This window comes from Muntiacus reevesi, chromosome 1, assembly GCF_963930625.1.
Source record: "Muntiacus reevesi chromosome 1, mMunRee1.1, whole genome shotgun sequence".
Taxonomy (NCBI): Eukaryota; Metazoa; Chordata; class Mammalia; order Artiodactyla; family Cervidae; genus Muntiacus; species Muntiacus reevesi.
Genome location: NC_089249.1, coordinates 46,447,955 through 46,465,735, shown reverse-complemented (window position 1 = coordinate 46,465,735; position 17,781 = coordinate 46,447,955). Strand labels below are relative to the sequence as shown.

The 17,781-nt window shown below is 45.8% G+C and overlaps 1 protein-coding gene across 1 annotated transcript in view; it reads right to left on the bottom strand.

The window, feature by feature from the left end:
- LOC136172466 (antigen WC1.1-like) overlaps nucleotides 1–17,781 on the bottom strand; it is a 132,217-nt gene that overhangs the window by 84,263 nt on the left and 30,173 nt on the right. Inside the window, exons 8-19 of the mRNA XM_065941905.1 lie at nucleotides 16,374–16,688; nucleotides 11,827–12,135; nucleotides 11,420–11,737; nucleotides 8,067–8,159; nucleotides 7,676–7,990; nucleotides 6,171–6,485; nucleotides 5,784–5,825; nucleotides 5,386–5,700; nucleotides 5,104–5,136; nucleotides 4,408–4,545; nucleotides 3,926–4,018; nucleotides 3,650–3,661 (exon numbers count right to left, since the gene is read on the bottom strand). Of these exons, the coding sequence (XP_065797977.1) occupies nucleotides 3,650–3,661; nucleotides 3,926–4,018; nucleotides 4,408–4,545; nucleotides 5,104–5,136; nucleotides 5,386–5,700; nucleotides 5,784–5,825; nucleotides 6,171–6,485; nucleotides 7,676–7,990; nucleotides 8,067–8,159; nucleotides 11,420–11,737; nucleotides 11,827–12,135; nucleotides 16,374–16,688 (2,298 nt within the window). The remainder of the gene's footprint in view (nucleotides 1–3,649; nucleotides 3,662–3,925; nucleotides 4,019–4,407; nucleotides 4,546–5,103; nucleotides 5,137–5,385; nucleotides 5,701–5,783; nucleotides 5,826–6,170; nucleotides 6,486–7,675; nucleotides 7,991–8,066; nucleotides 8,160–11,419; nucleotides 11,738–11,826; nucleotides 12,136–16,373; nucleotides 16,689–17,781) is intronic.

Sequence of the window (17,781 nt, the reverse complement as noted above, 5' to 3'; positions counted from 1 at the left end):
GATGGAGAGGACTATGCCAAAGCCGTTGACTGTGTGGATCACAATAAACTGTGGAAAATTCTTCAAGAGATGGGCATACCAGACCAGTTGACCTGCCTCTTGAGAAATCTGTATGCAGGTCAGGAAGCAACAGTTAGAACTGGACATGGAACTACAGACTGGTTCCAAATAGGAAAAGGAGTACGTCAAGGCTGTATATCGTCACCCTGCTTATTTAACTTATATGCAGAGTACATCATGAGAAATGCTGGGCTGGAAGAAGCACAAGCTGGAATCAAGATTGCCATGAGAAATATCAATAACCTCAGATATGCAGATGACACCACCCTTTGTCAGAAAGTAAAGAGGAATTAAAAAGCCTCTTGAGGAAAGTGAAAGAGGAGAGTGAAAAAGTTGGCTTAAAGCTCAACATTCAGAAAACAAAGATCATGGCATCTGGTCCCATCACTTCATGGGAAATAGACGGGGAAACAGTGGAAACAGTGTCAGACTTAATTTTTTTTGGCTCCAAAATCACTGCAGATGGTGATTGCAGCCATGAAATTAAAAGATGCTTACTCCTTGGAAGAAAAGTTATGACCAACCTTGATAGCATATTAAAAAGCAAAGACATTACTTTGCCAATGAAGTTCCACCTAGTTAAGACTATGGTTTTTCCAGTGGTCATGTATGGATGTGAGACTTGGACTGTGAAGAAAGCTGAGCGCCAAAAAATTGATGCTTTTGAACTGTGGTGTTGGAGAAGACTCTTGAGAGTCCCTTGGACTGCAAGGAGATCCAACCAGTCCATCCTAAAGGAGATCGGTCCTGGGTGTTCATTGGAAGGATTGATGCTGAAGCTGCAACTCCAATACTTTGGCCACCTCATGTGAAGAGTTGACTCATTGGAATAGATCCTGATGCTGGGAGGGATTGGGGGCAGGAGGAGAAGGGGACGACAGAGGATGAGATGGCTGGATGGCATCACCGGCTTGATGGACATGAGTTTGAGTAAACTCTGGGAGTTGGTGATGGACAGGGAGGCCTGGCGTGCTGTGATTCATGGGGCTGCAAAGAGTCGGACACGACTGAGGGACTGAACTGAACTGATGGAGAGGAAAGAATGGATTGATAAGGATTTGATAACCAACTAGACATGGGAGAAGAACAAGGAGGAGTCTGTATCAGCTTGAGGAATAAACAGATAAAGTAACCAAGGGAATGAGAGATGAAAAAGGAAGAGATAGTTGGGCAGATTGACCTGTGAAAATTTAGTTAGGATAAGGAAAGCTGTATCTATTCTCTCCCAACAGCCAACTTCCCTCTTTGAAACAACCCCAACTCTGGTGCCCAAGAACAGGTTAAAAACAGGTGATGTGACATCTCAGGAAATAACACACAGGATTAGTTTTTTTCCACTAGTTTGTGAAATGAATATATTTCCTGCCATATCAATAAACAAGAAAAGTCACAGCCATCAGTGATTTCTGGTCTCCAAATGTAAATGAGGGCTCCCAAAACTTTGATATGGGGATGCTGCCACTCCCCATGGTGATTGCTGAGGAGCTGGGATAATGCAAGAAGCAGCCATCTGTCATTCCTTAAGGTGAACAAGGAAACAGGATTGACCCCAGATAGCTGATATGCATATGAGAATTAAATTCAGTGAGTCCAGAGGCTTGCATCTTCGCATACATAAAATGCTAAATTCCTTAACTTGATATCTGATCTTTGATCTTCAGACTGCCTGCTCCCTTTGTTGCAAGCTCAGGTATAGCCTGACTTGCCCTCCTGCTTTTTTGGAGCAGTTTACTCAGTTACTGAGATGCTGTCTCCAGGGCCTGGAGTCCTAAACATTCCCAACAAATAAAATAACACTACTTTCAGGTTCTGACTATAGTTTTTGGTTGAGAAGTTCATTTTGCTAGGAAGGGGAGTGTGAATGTGGACCAAGCTTAGATTCTTTTTCTAAGTAAGAATGACCTGGAGCATTTGTGATCCCAGGCAAAGTCATGACTTCGTTAGCTTTTGAAGGCTGTGAGAAAACAGGGCAGTAAACTCATCATATATTTCCTTTGAGGAAAAAGGTGTTTGAGGACCAATCATCTAAAAGCATCTGACTTGGAACTTGCTAAATTACCAACAAAGCAAAAAAGTTACTTTATTCAGAATATTTCATTTTGAGCAATATTCATGTAACACAATTACAGGTCAGCATTCCTCTATTGAAATACAGGCAATTAGAATATCTGAGGCTTCATCTCATATTTAATACAACATCACCAGAAAGTTACTGTGGATGTTCCTGGGACACTGATTTCAACATCATCGTACCCAGGGTCCCCTTTCTCCCCCTGGAGCAGCCATGGGCTCTCTTCTCCTTCCCCAGGATTAGCTTCCTCTCTAGAGACGTTTAGAGAAGAGCCTGAAAGAGGAAAGAGAAGTATGATTAGAACTGAGACAAGGGGACCAGACAGTGTTGTGGAAGCAAGTTAAGCATGTGGTGATGACAAAGCATCCCTGGGACCCAGGTGTGGGCAGGAGGCTCAGGCTATTTCATATCAGTTACAGTGAGGATGGATCCCAGCTGTCCTCTAGATTCAGTCCATGTGGTCTCTGGGGCCTCAGCTCATGCGGAAACCCTGCATCACAGGAGACCTATGCTCACAAAGGAGCTCTAAGAAGACCTGCCTCCAGGCAGTGAAGGGCTAGTTATTCAGCTGTATCTGACTCTTTGCAACCCTATGAACTGTAGCCCGACAGGCTCCTCTATCCATGGGATTCTCCAGGCGAGAATACTGGAGAGGATAGCCATTCCCTTCTCCAGGGGATCTTCCTGATCCAGGGATCAAACCCAGCTCTCCTGCATTGCAGGCAGATTCTTTACCATCTGAGCCATCAAATGCATGTGATTAACCAAATTTGAAACTCTAGAGAGGCTGGGCATTGAGGAGCTCAAATTCGCCCTTTCCAGGACAGAAAGAAGATTGCAAGAGGTCAGCTAACACCACTCACGTGTCTGAGAAGACCTCATCCCATCTTCCTTCTCAGGGAGCACTTCCTCTTCGATACCCTGAGAAGCAGGAGGAGCCCCAGGCACTGGTACCTCTTCAGCATCATCATAATCCTCACCAGGGGCATCAGTCCTCTGATCTGAGGCTTCCAAGGGCAGAGCAGGGGTCAGATAAAACCACAGTATAAGTGGGTTGATCTGGGAAATACCTAAGATCCCTTCTGACCCAGACTTTCTGAGCCGCTAAATAGAGGCACCTTGTTTCAAAAGATTTTTTTCTCTAAGACCGTGTTTCAATTTGAAGTGTCCATAAGCCAAAGTATGAGTTTACACATCTTTCTCAAATGAACTCTTATATCATCTAGCATTACTAAAGTATTTTGACAAATAGTGCTTTCCAGATGTTATTTTAAAAACATTGTGTGTCTGTTGTGATTCTGGACACAGAGAGTCCAGCCCCAATGTGAGACATCACAGAACAGCCAGAGAAGGGAAAGGATGGACCCCATCTGGAGACAAGGGATACCTCTGGTCTATCAAAGGAAGATTGTTCCCTTTCATCTTGTCTCTATGAGGAAAACTCTCCTCCCCAAAGCCCAGCTGAGGCGGGTCCACCTCTATTACCTGGAGCGGACCTGGAGTCATTTTCCTCACCACCTGACAGGAAGCCTAAAGTGGAGAAAAACATCACACGACACACAGAATGACCCTCCCCACACCCAAGGGGCCTGTGTTAAGGCTAAGAAGGGGCAGACTTGGCTCCTGCAGTGTAGGCTGGGAGCTCTCAGGGCTCTGAGAGGCCGTCCTACCACTTTGGAGGAGCCGCCTCTGTGAGCCTGGGACACGTGTGGGGTCTAAAGACGCTGAGAAGACCCGCACAGCCAGTGGGTTGTAACAACCAGAGGTCCCAGGAGGGCAGACAGAGACACTTACCTGGGCTGCCCAGAAGACCCTCCTTCTGAGTCACAAGATAATCGAGATCCTCATATACGGCTTCAGCAAGAGCATCTTCATAGCTGGATAAGGCTGAGAGATCCCCCAGCAAGTCAGAGAAGCCGCCCTAGACACCCCGATCCAGCCGGCCCACCTTCATCTCCCCAGTGCTCCCATGGGGGCTGCCAGGGCCTCGGCTTAAACTCCCACCCCATGCATTGTGTCGGCATCTTCTTCCCTCATCTGACCTGAATCCACAGCTCAGCCCTGACTCTGTCTGGTCTCATAAGAGAGGCCACGAATTATGAGAGTTCACACCCCAGTCATAAGAACCTCTGTACACTCAGCCCTTAGAGCTCAGCACGGAGCACATGGAGTCTGCAACTCAGAACAGAGACCTGGCCCAGGCTCCCCTCCTCACACCAGCCCCATCTCCTTCCTCCACACACTCTCCCTGGTCCTCAGTTCCCCCTGCAGCCCACCTCTGTGCTCTGCTCTCCATCTGAGCACCTGAGTCACCAGGATGACGAGGACCAGGAAGAGAAGGGCCCCCAGGATGAGGCAGAGGACTCCAGGCAGGGAGAAGATGCCAGGGAGAGGAGTTGAGGTTGTTCTGGTCCCTAAGGAGAACAAGGCAAGTGGGTGTGAAGAAGGTCACACCGAGGCACAGAGAAAACCCCTGTGCCAGCATTTCCAGGGAGCTCCAGACAATGTCGTCCCAGCCTCAGACCCAAATGCACTGACAGTGACTGCGGTTCTCCCGGTCTCATCCTGAGACGAGTCAACTCCATTCAAGCCAAGGCAGAGCCGGGGATTGTCAGGGAGCTGCCCTGCGGAGACAGCCTCTGAGGACCCAGCTCATCCCCTCTCCTTGGACTTCAGAAGAAAGAGCATCAGACATTCCTGGGACCGCACCTCAATGATGAGTAACAACACTCGGGGGCATGTGGGAGAACCTTAGAATCTGCACCACGGGAATCAGACTCACTTGGACGCCAGGCATGAGAACCTTCTGACCCCGGGAACTAAGGACGGAGATTTCCCTAGCATAATGCCCTGGTTGTCCCCCACCAGCCAGGGCTCCTCAGGCTGTTTATTCTCCTGAGCTGTCAGAGAGCCCACAGAACAGGCCCCCAGTATTTGAGTATTCTCTCCTACCCGTGAATGGATCACAGTACCTGCTATGTTTGGGGGCAATGTTGTCCTTGCACCTAAAGAGAAAAACAGCAGACTGGAGCAGGGTGATTGGCCAGAAAGCAGGAGAGCCGATTTTTCCCTCCTAAGTCTGCAATCACCCCTCAGTCTCAAAAACACCAGTGTCTAATCCTCCCAGCTCCCCCGTCCTAGATCAGAGCCCTAGCCCTGGGACACTCTCTGAACACAAACTCCCCACCAGGCCCAGCCCACTGCCTCTGCACTGTCCTAGCTCACCCAGGACGGACCCCGAGCCCCTCACTCACCAGAGCACCTCACACCAGCATCCTCCTCGTGCTTGCAGTCGCTCTGCCCCCAGGGCTCCGCAGCACAGTCCCACAGGGAGGACTCCCGGCCCCCACATCGCACCTCGTCCAGCCAGATGCTCCCGCTTCCAGGGCCAAACGCCGCAGCATGCACGGCTTCCAGGGCCGGGCCACAGCCCAGCTGCTGACACACCACCTCGGCCTCTGCCAGGCTCCAGGAGTCATCGCACACGGTGCCCCAGGAGCCGCCGTGCCAGACCTCCACCCGCCCTGAGCACTCGCGGTCTCCTCCCCTGAGCCGGAGCTTCTCTCTGTCTGAAAAGGCAGCAGCCCCTCCTGTGACTCCCCTGGTGGGAGCAAGGAGCCCCTGGGGCCCTGGGGAGGGGGCGGGGCTGTACCTGTGCAGGGGGCAGCAGCTGGGCAGCTCTTGGGGCTTCTTCCTGCAAACAACAGGGAAACAGTGGATCAGGAACAGCTGGGCATGGTCTTGTCCCCAAATATGAGAATCTAAGGTTTTTTGTCACAGTCAAATGACAAGAGACCACAGAAGCTACATCATCTACTTGGCTGAGAGGTTCACTGCATCTTATCAGCAGCTAAAATTACTTTATCTAATTAGTTGTTTACCATAACAAAAGCAAACAAACAGACACAGAGACAAATACAAATATACACCTACATTTTGTAGACTCAACCAAAACCCATCAATTAGATCTGGAAATATGAAATCATACTAACGGCATCCTACACGGTTGGGAGTGACACAGAAACAGACAGTAAGTCACCTGCACATGACATATAGGCTTCCTCCTTGGGAGAGCAGGAGTTGTAATTCCAAGGGTCAGAAGGACACTGCCAGAGAGAGGTGTCAGTTTTCCGACACTTGATTCCATCTACCCAGCGGGGTCTAGAACCTTCCCTAAGAGCAACAGAAGAGTTGAGACTTCCGCTGTCCCCACAGCCAAGCTGTCTGCAGATCATCGACACGGTGATGTCTTCCATGGGGCTGTGGCAGACACTGCCCCAGGTCCCGTTGTAGAAAACTTCCAGCCACCCAGCACACTGCTGGTCCTCACTCACCATCCTGAGGGCCAGGAACTCTAAGATTGAAAGGGAGGGGATGGAACACAGTGAACATTGCACTCAGTGCTCTGGGTTTTCCTCTCACCCAGAAATAGTGACCACACATCCCTGACCCAGCAGAGGAGATGCCCACTGGGTGACAAGACTGACTTTTGTCTCCCTTTCACCTGACTGTCCATTAACGTCTGTACACCTATTTCTACCACAACAATGTAGATGTGAACAGAGAGCAAGTCCAACTTGGGGACCTGCAGTGACAGGAGCTGATTCCTGCTTCCTGACAAAATGTGATGTGGACACTGAGGTGGTCGACAGAATAATGGGCCCCCAGAGGTGTCCACAGCCTAATCCCGGAACCTGTGACATGTTACCTTACCTTTCAAAAGGGACTTTACAGATGTGATTATAAGGACCTTGGGATGGAGAGATAAAGCTCAAATACTGAGGACTAACTGTGTGAGCCCCGTCTAACACATCTTTAAACCCACTACACTGAGAAATGCATCATCTTTTCCAGCGCCAGTCAGAGTGAAATGTGAGTGAGGGAGAATGGTTGGAAGAGGCACTGTTGTTGAAGAAGAGGGCTCTGAGCCAAGAAATGAGACCACACAGAAACCACAAAAGGCTGGGAAAGGAGTCCTCCCAGAGAATCCAGGAAGAACGCAGCCCTGTGGACACTGGGATGTTGGCCCATGGAGACTCCCTTCAGACTCCTAGCAAACAGAACTGTAAAGGAAAAATCTGAGTTTTCACTATGTCAGGCTCCTCTGTCCATGGGATTCTCAGGCAAGAATATTGGAATGGGTTGTCATGCCCTCCTCCAGGGGATCTTCCTAGCCCAGGGACTGAACCCGCATCTTTTACATGTCCTGCATTGGTAGGCAGGTTATTTACCACTAGCGCAACTGGGGGAGCCCAGGATTTCAAGATGTTACTACCACAGGTAACTGCAGAAAGAGCCGTGCTTTCAAGTGTTAACTGTCAGAAACGGCTCTGCCAGGAAACACTAGGGAGAAGAAAGGACCAGAATCTCAGCTGCTGCAGGAGGAAGTGAAAGCACCTTGTCTTCAGGTCGACTGGAAAGACAGGCTCCATGGGAGGCTCAGCCTCCTCCTCTGGTCGTTTCAGCATCTCTCCCTCGGGGCTCAGACCCCGTCCTCCAGGGCCCCACCCCTCCCCCAGCCCGTGGACAGTGTGCAGCGCAGACCTGAGCAGATGACCCCCGCGTCCTCCTTGTGTCTGCAGTCGTGCCGCCCCCAGCCCCGGGAAGGGCACCTCCACACGTGAGACTCATTTCCTGTGCAGTTCAGGTCGTCCAGCCAGATGGGCCCTGTCCCTGCCCCGAAGTGAGCTGACCCCGTGGCATTGAGGGCGTCTCCACAGCCCAGCTGCCTGCACACCACGCGGGCATCGTCCAGGTCCCAGCCGTCATCACAGATGGTGCCCCAGGAGCCCTGGTCAAGGATCTCCACTCTCCCGGCGCAGGGACCGCCCCCGTCCACCAGGCGGAGCTGTCTGCTGTCTGAGGAGAGAGAAATGGGACAATGGGGCATTGACGGGGGGGATGAGAAGGGTCTTCTGTCCTGTGGGACCCTCACCTGAGCAGTAGAGGGCGCTCTCCTCTGAGGCCGCAGACCCTGCTGGTTCAGACACGGAGTCATTGCACTGGGGCAGCACCTGGGTCTGGTTTCCTGCAGAAACAGCAATGATCAGGGCGTTGGTGATTGAAAAACAGGAAACTGAATTAACGACAAGCAGTGGGGTCTGAGAAGAAAAATGTAACATAGCAGTTATTGCAGTTGTTTAGTTGCTCAGTTGGAGAAGGAAATGGCAACCCACTGCCGTGTTCTTGCCTGGAGAATCCCAGGAACAGGGGAGCCTGGTGGGCTGCCGTCTATGGGGTCGCACAGAGTCGGACACGACTGAAGCGACTTAGCAGCAGCAGCAGTTGCTCAGTAGTTTCCAACTCTTTTTGACCCTATGGACTGTAGTACACGAGCCCCCTTGTCCATGAGATTTTCGAGGCAAGAATACTGGAATGGATTGGCATTTCCACCTCCAGGGGATCTTCCCCAACCAGGAATCGAAATGTCATCTCGTGTATTTCCTGCATTGGCCAGCGGATTCTTTACCACTGAGCCTTTAGGGAAGCCCAGAATAACACAGTCATAAAATTTTCATAACTGTAGTGTTTGCCTTCGCTATGGAGAGTTCAGCTTCTGACAGTGCCACAATTTTTGTCTCAAGCAGTAAGAACGAGCTAAATACGTTCTGTCCCTAAATCTTTCCCTAAATAGAAGAAGCAAAATAAAACACTTTCGAAAGTATTTCTACAATTTGTCATCTACAGTGTCTGTATTTTTAAAAATATTTATTGAAAATAGATCTCATGAGAAACCAAGAGGAAATGTAGACATTAGAAACAATTCCTCAGGATACTCGGCTACTAGAGTTACTTGATAGAGAATTTAAAAAGCCTTGATTAAGGTGCCCATGGAATTAACTGACAAAATGTGCACCCTAATGGAAAAAAAAATAATGATAACAACAACAACAAATAAAAATTCTAGAGCTGAAAAACTTACTAGTTGAAATTAAGAACTAAAGAATGAGCATATCAGCACATTAGCTCAGCATAAGGGAGAATCAATGAATTGGAAGGTCATAGGACAAATGCGCCTCTATTTAGAAGTGCAGGCCACATAGTAAGTGTCCTGATTACACTTCTGTATAACAAATTCTAAAAACAGCCTCTGAAGCTATATATATATATATATATATATATCTCCACACTCTTCATTTTCTTAAGTTTTCCTGGGTCAGTAATTTGAGAAAGACTCAACTTGGCAGTTGTGTCTTGGGATCTTTGATGTCGCACTTAGATGTCATCTGGGGTTGAAATCAGCTGAGGACTTGACTGAACTTTGGTTAGTAAGGAAATTTCTTGAATTATTTTAGGGATAAAAGGACATGATGACTGCAACATAATTCAGAGAGACTTTACATGTTTATGGAGAAATGGGGCAGGAGGGAGACAGAAAGAGAGAGAAAGAGAGGAAGATTAAAGCAAAATACTAATGTTGGGACATCCAGGTAAAAGTCATATGGGGACTTTTATATTATTTTGCAACTTTCAGGTCTCAAATTAGGTCAAAATAAAAAAAATTAAAAGGTGAAAATATGTCAAAAGAATTAATTCCTAGGACACTTTCACTAAAAGAAATACAAATAATTTTGAAAACGTGAAACACCTAGGAGAAAACCTAGTAAAAGATGGGCAAAGCCTCTGATAGACTTAACTGAATGGAAGGATATGTCATGTCAATGAATTTGGAGACTCAAAATTGTCAAAGTCAATCATTCTCAAATCTCTGGTAGATTAAATATAATCTCAATCAAAATACATTTATGAAGTTTCTTTTGGTGAAAAATAACAAACTAATTCCAAAATTTTTTAAACGTAAAAGGCCAAGAATGACCAACACAGTTGGCAAGAAAGGCAATATAGGTAGTTGATATAAAGTTACTCTTGCAAATTAAAATTACCCAAGCTTACTATAAAATTACAATAATTAAGAAAATATAGTATTGGTGGAAGGATAGACAAATAATACAATGGAATAGAACAGAGAGTCTAAAAAAGACTTAGACACATATGCCCTTCCCCTTATGGCAAAGGTGGCACACAGTGGAGACAAAAATCTTTTCAGAAAAAGATTCTGAGTCAATTAGATGTTAATATGAAACTTGACCCTTATCTTATATAGATATCAACCTCAGAAGGAATATGCAATTATACGCAAGAGAAAAATAAACTTCTATAAGATACTATTGAAGAATGTTTTTACGGCCTTGGACCGTAAAGCAAAGTTCTTTTCAAAAGGATATAAGAAATACTAAATATACAGGGAAAAACTAGTAAGTTATATTTCCTTAAGATTAAGATCTTTGCTCATCTAAGGACATGGTACCATTAAGAAAATGAAAATAAAAGACCAAAGATTAAATAAATAGCATAGATTTTCATCCAAAGTCATTGTCATGGTAAGTTGTAGCATCATATTTGTAATAGTCAAGGACAGAAAACAATTCAAAGTTCTACCATCAGTCAAATGGATCAGTATATTTTCATGTGGATCATTCAAAGAACTACTCTACAGTAACAAAAATGAATAGTCAGCTGCTACAAACAACATCATGAGTGAATCCCAAACATAATGTTGAGTCAAAGAAGTCAGACACACAAGAAACATACTGCATGATTTTATATAAAGTTCAAAAATCAATAAAATAACCTATGGTTGTTGTTATTGTTGTTGTTCAATTGCCCAGCTATGTCCAACCTTTGTGACTCCATGGACTGCAGCATGCCAGGCCTCCCTGTCCCTCACCATCTCCCGGAGTTTGCCCAAGTTCATGTTCATTGCATCAGTAATGCCATCCAGCCATTTCATCCTCTGACACCCTCTTCTCCTTCTTCCCTCAATCTTTCCCAGCATCAGAGACTTTCCCAACGAGTCATCTGTTTACATCAGATGACCAAAATACTGGAACTTCAGCTTCAGCATCAGTCCTTCCAGTGAACATTCGATGGTAGTAGAAGTTAAAACTGTTTTCACTGGAGAGGACACAGGACATAGTTGCTAGGAGGCAACAGTGACTCTGTAGAGCAGGGAAAGTTCTCTTGGCTTATCTGGGTTGGGGAATGTGACTGAGGTCTACACTTACTGCTGGTATTTTGTTTCCTATGAGTATTTGTAAATAATAATGCTGCTTAAAAATATATTATTCCCCTTCACACTTCTTGCCCTGACCTGAAAAATGAATGAACAACGAGAGGAAGCAGATTTCACCATGAAATATCCGATTTTTGAAGCCATGTTTCTCTCACTCTCTGCTCTTGGGGACATTTCACTCCATGAGTACCAGTAGCCCTTCCCCCCTCTCTTACCTGAGCAGATCACATTGGCTGTGTTGCCATGGGAACAGTCAAGACCACCCAGGGCAACCACAGGACAACTCCACAGGAAGGACTCTACCCCCAAGCAGTGAAATCGGACTGTTGAGATCTGATCACCTCCTTCTACAAAATGTGGTCCTCTAGGGGTGGAGATGGCTACTCCACAGTTGAGCTGACGACAGACAACATTGGCGTTGGCCAGACTCCAGTGGGAGGCACAGAGCACTCTCCATCGTCCAGAAATGTTCATCTCCACCTGCCCCTCACACTGAGAGGAGCCGTTTGTCATGAGCCGGACTTCTGCATACACTGGTAGAGAATACAGGATTTCAGCAAAATCTTATGTTTAAAAAACCTGAACAGAGTGTTCGGGAGGTTAGTCCTGACCTGCATCTCACCTGAACAGACAACCTGAGCAGCTCCACTGTGGTGACACGTGCCCCCTGGACAGGGCACTCTGGGGCAGACCCGGAGCTCAGGCTCCTGCCCCTCACACCTGAACTCTTCAGCCCAGACCCGGCCATCAGACTCTCTGAAGGGCACGTGTCCCAGGACAGACACAGCCTTGCCACATCCAAGCTCTGCACAGATGACCTGGGCAGTGGGGAGTGTGAAGTTTCCATCAGACACTGGGGTCCAGTCTTCTCCAGAATGCACTTCTACTCGCCCTGAGCAGGGTCCTTCTCCTCCAGCCAGACGCACAAATCCTAAGGGAAACAATCAACAGCAGCAACAAACCCCATGAGTGTCCATAGTCCTCGCTTAGCACTGGAAACACACATCATAGGCAAGGATGTGAAAGCGTTTCATTTCTAGGAGTGGGGCATGGAGAGAGAAGCTGGCAGTTAGTGTCAGAATTGTATTAATATTTTCATGATCAAGTTTATGAAAAGAAACCCAGAAAAATTTGCAGTCAGTAAGAATGTATATTTTGAGGTTGATTAGGTGAGAGTCCCTTGGACTGCAAGGAGATCCAACCAGTCCATCCTAAAGGAGATCAGTCCTGGGTGTTCATTGCAAGGACTGATGCTGAAGCTGAAACTCCAATACTTTGGCCACCTCATGTGAAGAGTTGACTCATTGGAAAAGACCCTGATGCTGGAAGGGATTGGGGGCAGGAGGAGAAGGGGACGATAGAGGATGAGATGGCAGGATGATATCACTGACTCAATGGACATGAGTTTGAGTAAACTCTGGGAGTTGGTGATGGACAGTGAGGCATGGTGTGCTGTGATTTATGGGGTCGCAAAGAGTCGGACACGACTGAGTGACTGAACCTAACTGAAGGATGAGAATTCCTCATCTAGGGTCCTGGAAATGACAAGGCCCAAGGAAACTTCTTCACAGTGGGCATAAGACTTGAGCACAGAGCTGAACTAACCCAGAGTGAAGTAGGTTTATGGGATTCAATAGTTTAGAGGACTAAGAGCCAGACAAGATTAGAAGGCCATCTGAGATTTCTGGAGCTAGAATTCTGGCCAGTTTTCTCTCAGGAGCCAATAATCAAGTCACTGAGGACAGGGAACCTCATAGCGGGAGATCTATTAATTCAGGCTAGACTGTAGACAGACTCATGGCTCACAAGAGGAAAGCTAGACATCATACCAAGTCTACAAGCCTATTATGATTTGATGTATATTATAACAAGTCTATTATAATTCCACATATATTGGCATTGGAAACAGCACAATTATTTCTCATAATTCTTGATGGTGAAAAATTCCCAGAATTTCTTAAGTGACTTGATTTTGAAGAGAAGTTGTCCATAGATGAGTTTGAATATTAAGAAAGTTCAGAGAGTCATAGGAGAGGGAGGGGCTGGTCCTAGCCATCTTTCTTGAAAGCCTAGGATTTATCAAGGGAGAGAATGAATTTTCAGTGGGACTATGCAAATCAGCTGAGTTGATTACTTTCTACTAGACATGGGAATCTAAGACATGGGAATCTTTGCAAATACTAAGAAATGATTATAATTTAATGTATTTTAATCCTATGTATATGCTAACTGTGTATACCTTTCCTATTTGGATTCTTGAGAAATAGCTAGCATGCAGTAAAAAAAAAAAAGGAGAGGGAGATAAAGAGAGCAGAGAGCAAACAAGCCACTTGTAATTTAGAGATTTCCAAATGCAAAACCTCAATATGGATGAAAGATAGACAGTCTTAGAGGAAAATATTTGTCCAAGTTTTTGACACATTTTATCCACTGTGCTCCTGCCATCTGGCCACCTAACCCTGCTACCCTTTCCCATTTTACCCACTGCAGACAAGAGAACAATCTTAAATGCTACAACTGAATGGAAAGGAGATTCTGAAAGGGAAGAACATCTGTAGGAGTGGAGTGTGGGTGGGATGCGTGGTAGATTAAACCGGGAATGGATGGAGTCTAAAACTGAAAGAGATCGAACTGGTCTCATAGGGAGTTCGATCATAGGCTACTCTTTCTAATTAAATAATTTTTACTCACACCTTGTTAGTTTCTGCATTAATCCCACCAAATTATGAATTTAGAAAGAACAAATATTGCTTACATGTTATTTTAGATAGCCTGACACATGTTAGACACTCAAATATATTTAGCACAAAGTCTTATACACATCAGGATAGTCTTCCAAGACAAATTATTATTATTTCATTTTTACTTTATATTTGCTTTCAAATGGAAAAATAAGTGTGTGAACATTGCAAGAAAATTTATGAACTAGAAGGCTGATGTGAGAGGATAAGTTATTAAAAATAATAAAACCAACCATGTTCTTGTATAACAATAGAGAGAATGGGGCAGAATTTAAATATCTAACAGACACAAAGACATACACACACAGAAATTTAGTATTTGAAAAAGGTAATATTTTATATCATTAGAGAAGACATACTGTTCAATAAATAGTGCTGAAACACTTTTTGGCCTCCATTTTCCAGGTTCAGTCCATTTGCAAAAGAGACATCAACCTGAATCATAGGAGGGACCTCAGGGGCCGGGTTGTCAGGAAGGGATTCTCTCTGCACCTGTGCCTGAGCCTGGGAGAGCCCTGATTCTCTGTATCTCAGCTTCTGCTTAGGGTCCTTTGTCCCAAAGGCTATCTCACTGCTATAGCTTTGGGGCTGGATTTTATCCAGGAACCACGAGAGCATGAGGGTTTTCATCATTGTTCATGTAGATCACATACTTATTTCTCGTCCTCTGATCAAGGTGGCCCCCTCTCTTCTCCCTGTAGCTGTGATGCATCTGCCTCCAGACCAACTTTCAGCCCTCTGACTTTCAGCCTTACCCGACCCTGGACCCTCTGGCTCTTCACTCATCACTCTGGACTCCTACTGGTTTGACTGGAACAGAGCACTGTGTGGCCTGAGGTGTAGGAAATATCTCTGTAGGATGAGTTATGTGGCCTCTCAGAGGTCCACAAAGATCAAGTATCTTCCTGGAAGACCAGACCCGCCCTCGACCCTTGGGCTGCCCATGCCCCTCCAAAACCCAGAGGGGATCAGTGTGAACTTTCCATCAAGGTGCAGCAAAGGCCAAGGAGAGTGGGTCCCTAGAGGCCCAGAAATAATACCTCTGATTGGGAAATGAAATGGAGAGAGAGGAGAGGCTACAAAGGAGTCATATCTCAATCCTCTGCAGAGGTCTGATATTTAAGGAGGAGGGTGTTATTTGAAGGCAATATTGAGAATCTATTTTCATGTGGTTTATTTCAAATACAAGCACCTTTTTAGAGTCTGTTATATTCAGGAATTTTGGCCGATGTTGGGAATGTAGATCACAATAAAACAATGCTCTTATCTTTTTAGAAGTGCAGGAGAAAAACAGGTAGACAGTTTTAAGTCCTCCAAAATATTTATGAAAGACTTGGATAATCAAAGAAAGGGAAACTGCCCTTTCAGAGGGCCATTTATTTATATGAATCAATGAAACAAAGGCAAAATGAAACTGTGGTCAGATTTATCCTTGTCTGGTCTCTTGGTATACAGACATCCTGTGTCCTTAGGCACATGTAGCATCCTCCACACCACACCTGGACCCTCAGTGCTGCTCAGAGAACCCCATAGGTGCCTTTGTCAGCTCCCATTACCCTTCCATCCCTCCTAGCTATGATAACTCTCTTCCAGCTTCTTCAAAAATTATATATGACCCCTTATTTCTATTCCTAGCAAATAAACCCCCAAGTGCAATTCTTTTATATCACTGAAATCATCAGGTGTAAACTATATAAGCTCTTACTATAAAACACAGAATCAATATTTCATTGCCTCCACCTGTGATGTGTCAGTGCATGGCTAAGTGTTCTTTTAAAGTTTTGGTTTATGCAGATGTTATAAAAGAAAACATGGACAAAGAATCTTTTCTAATAACAATGGAAGGAGAAGCTATGACTCAGAGCATTTCATCCACAGTTCTCTGGTCCTACCAGCCAAATGACTATGAATATTTACATTTAAATGTGTAAAGGAGACTTGAAATTTGGCATAAATCCATAAATTGCTTTCTGATTTGTTTAATGATATCCCCTGTGCCTCCACTCCTACTGACCTAGTGCAAAATAGCGTGTCATAGGGTAACTAACAAACAACTCCACCCAGAGGTGCACCCTCACTCTTATCCCTCCCTCCTATGGGTTCACTGTGCAAAGGGGTGTGTGTGTGGTGATTTGCAAGTATTTCACTCTTCAAAAATTACATAAAAATTATGAAGATCAGTTATAATTGGAAATAATAGATTAAACTCTGTCAGCTAAGACCACTGGAGAAGAAATATCAGAGATTGACAAGAGGAAAGTAGGAAAGTAGTTAAAGCCCATCACTCAGAGATAACTGTGCCCTCCGGGAGGATGGGTAGATGTCTTAGACCTCTCTAACTCGGCCATCTTCTATCGCCAGGTGACCAGACACCAACTTCCTTGGAGCTTTCTACTTTCTCAGCCCATGCACAATGCACTGACCGTACCTGAGCAGACGACCCCAGCATCCTCAGCATGCTCACAGTCGTGCCGCCCCCAGCCCCGGGAAGGGCACCTCCACACGTGGGACTCCTTTCCTCCGCAGTTCAGATCATCCAACCAGATGGGCCCTGATCCCTGACCTAACTGAGCAAATTTCAAGGCATTGAGGGCTCCTCCACAGCCCAGCTGCCTGCACACCACGCGGGCATCGTCCAGGTCCCAGCCGTCATCACAGATGGTGCCCCAGGAGCCCTGGTCAAGGATCTCCACTCTCCCGGAGCAGGAACCGCCCCCGTCCACCAGGCGGAGCTGTTTGCTGCCTACGGAGAGAGAAATGAGACAATGCGGGATTGATTGGGGCGTGGGGCCCTGGGATGGGGTGGTGGGGATAAGAATCTTCTGGTCCTGAGTCTCCTCTGAGGCTGCAGAGCCTTCTGGTTGAGACACGCAGTTTTTGCATTTGGGCAAGCTCCTGGGTCTGATTTCTTATAGCAGCAATGAGAATAATAAGGTCGAAAATGGGCAAAAATAGGAAATACTACTCTACTGAGTAGTGTGAGACAGACGATGTCACCCAAGTCCTATCGATATTAACCTTCTGATTTGTAGAGTTCTGCATTGTTGTTTTTGAGTCACCAAGTCATGTCCAACTCTCTTGCAACTGTATGGGCAGTAGTCTGCCAGGCTTCTCTGTCCATGGGATTTCCCAGGCAAGAATACTGGAGTAAGTTGCCATTTCCTTCTCCAGGGGATCTTCCCAACCCATGGATCAACCAGGCATCTCCTGCACGGGCAGGTAGATTCTTTAACACTGAGCCACCAAGGAAGCCAGAAAAATGTCTCTCTAGTCAAAGTTATGGTTTTTCCAGTAGTCATGTATGAATGTGAGAGTTGGACTATAAAGAAAGCTGAGCACCGAAGAATTGATGCTTTTGAACTGTGGTGTTGGAGAAGACTCTTGAGAGTCCCTTGGACTGCAAGGAGATCCAGTCAATCCTAAAGGAAATCAGTCCTGAATATTCATTGGAAAGACTGATGCCGAAGCTGAAACTCCAATACTTTGACCACCTGATGGGAAGAACTGACTCATTGGAAAAGACCTTGATGCTGGGAAAGATTGAAAGCAGGAAGAGAAGGAGATGACAGAGGATGAGATGGTTGGATGGTATCACCGACTCAATGGACATGAGTTTGAGCAAGATCCGGGAGTTGGTGATGGACAGGGAAGCCTGGCGTGCTGCAGTTCATGGGATCACAAAGAGTCAGACATGACTGAGTAACTGAACTGACTAATAAATAAATAAGAAAAATTTAAACATTCTAGAGAAAAATAAAAATGGTAATGAAAGCTATCATAAAGTCTTCTAAAATAACTAAATATTTACTTCTTTATCACTCCCTGCATCTAATAAC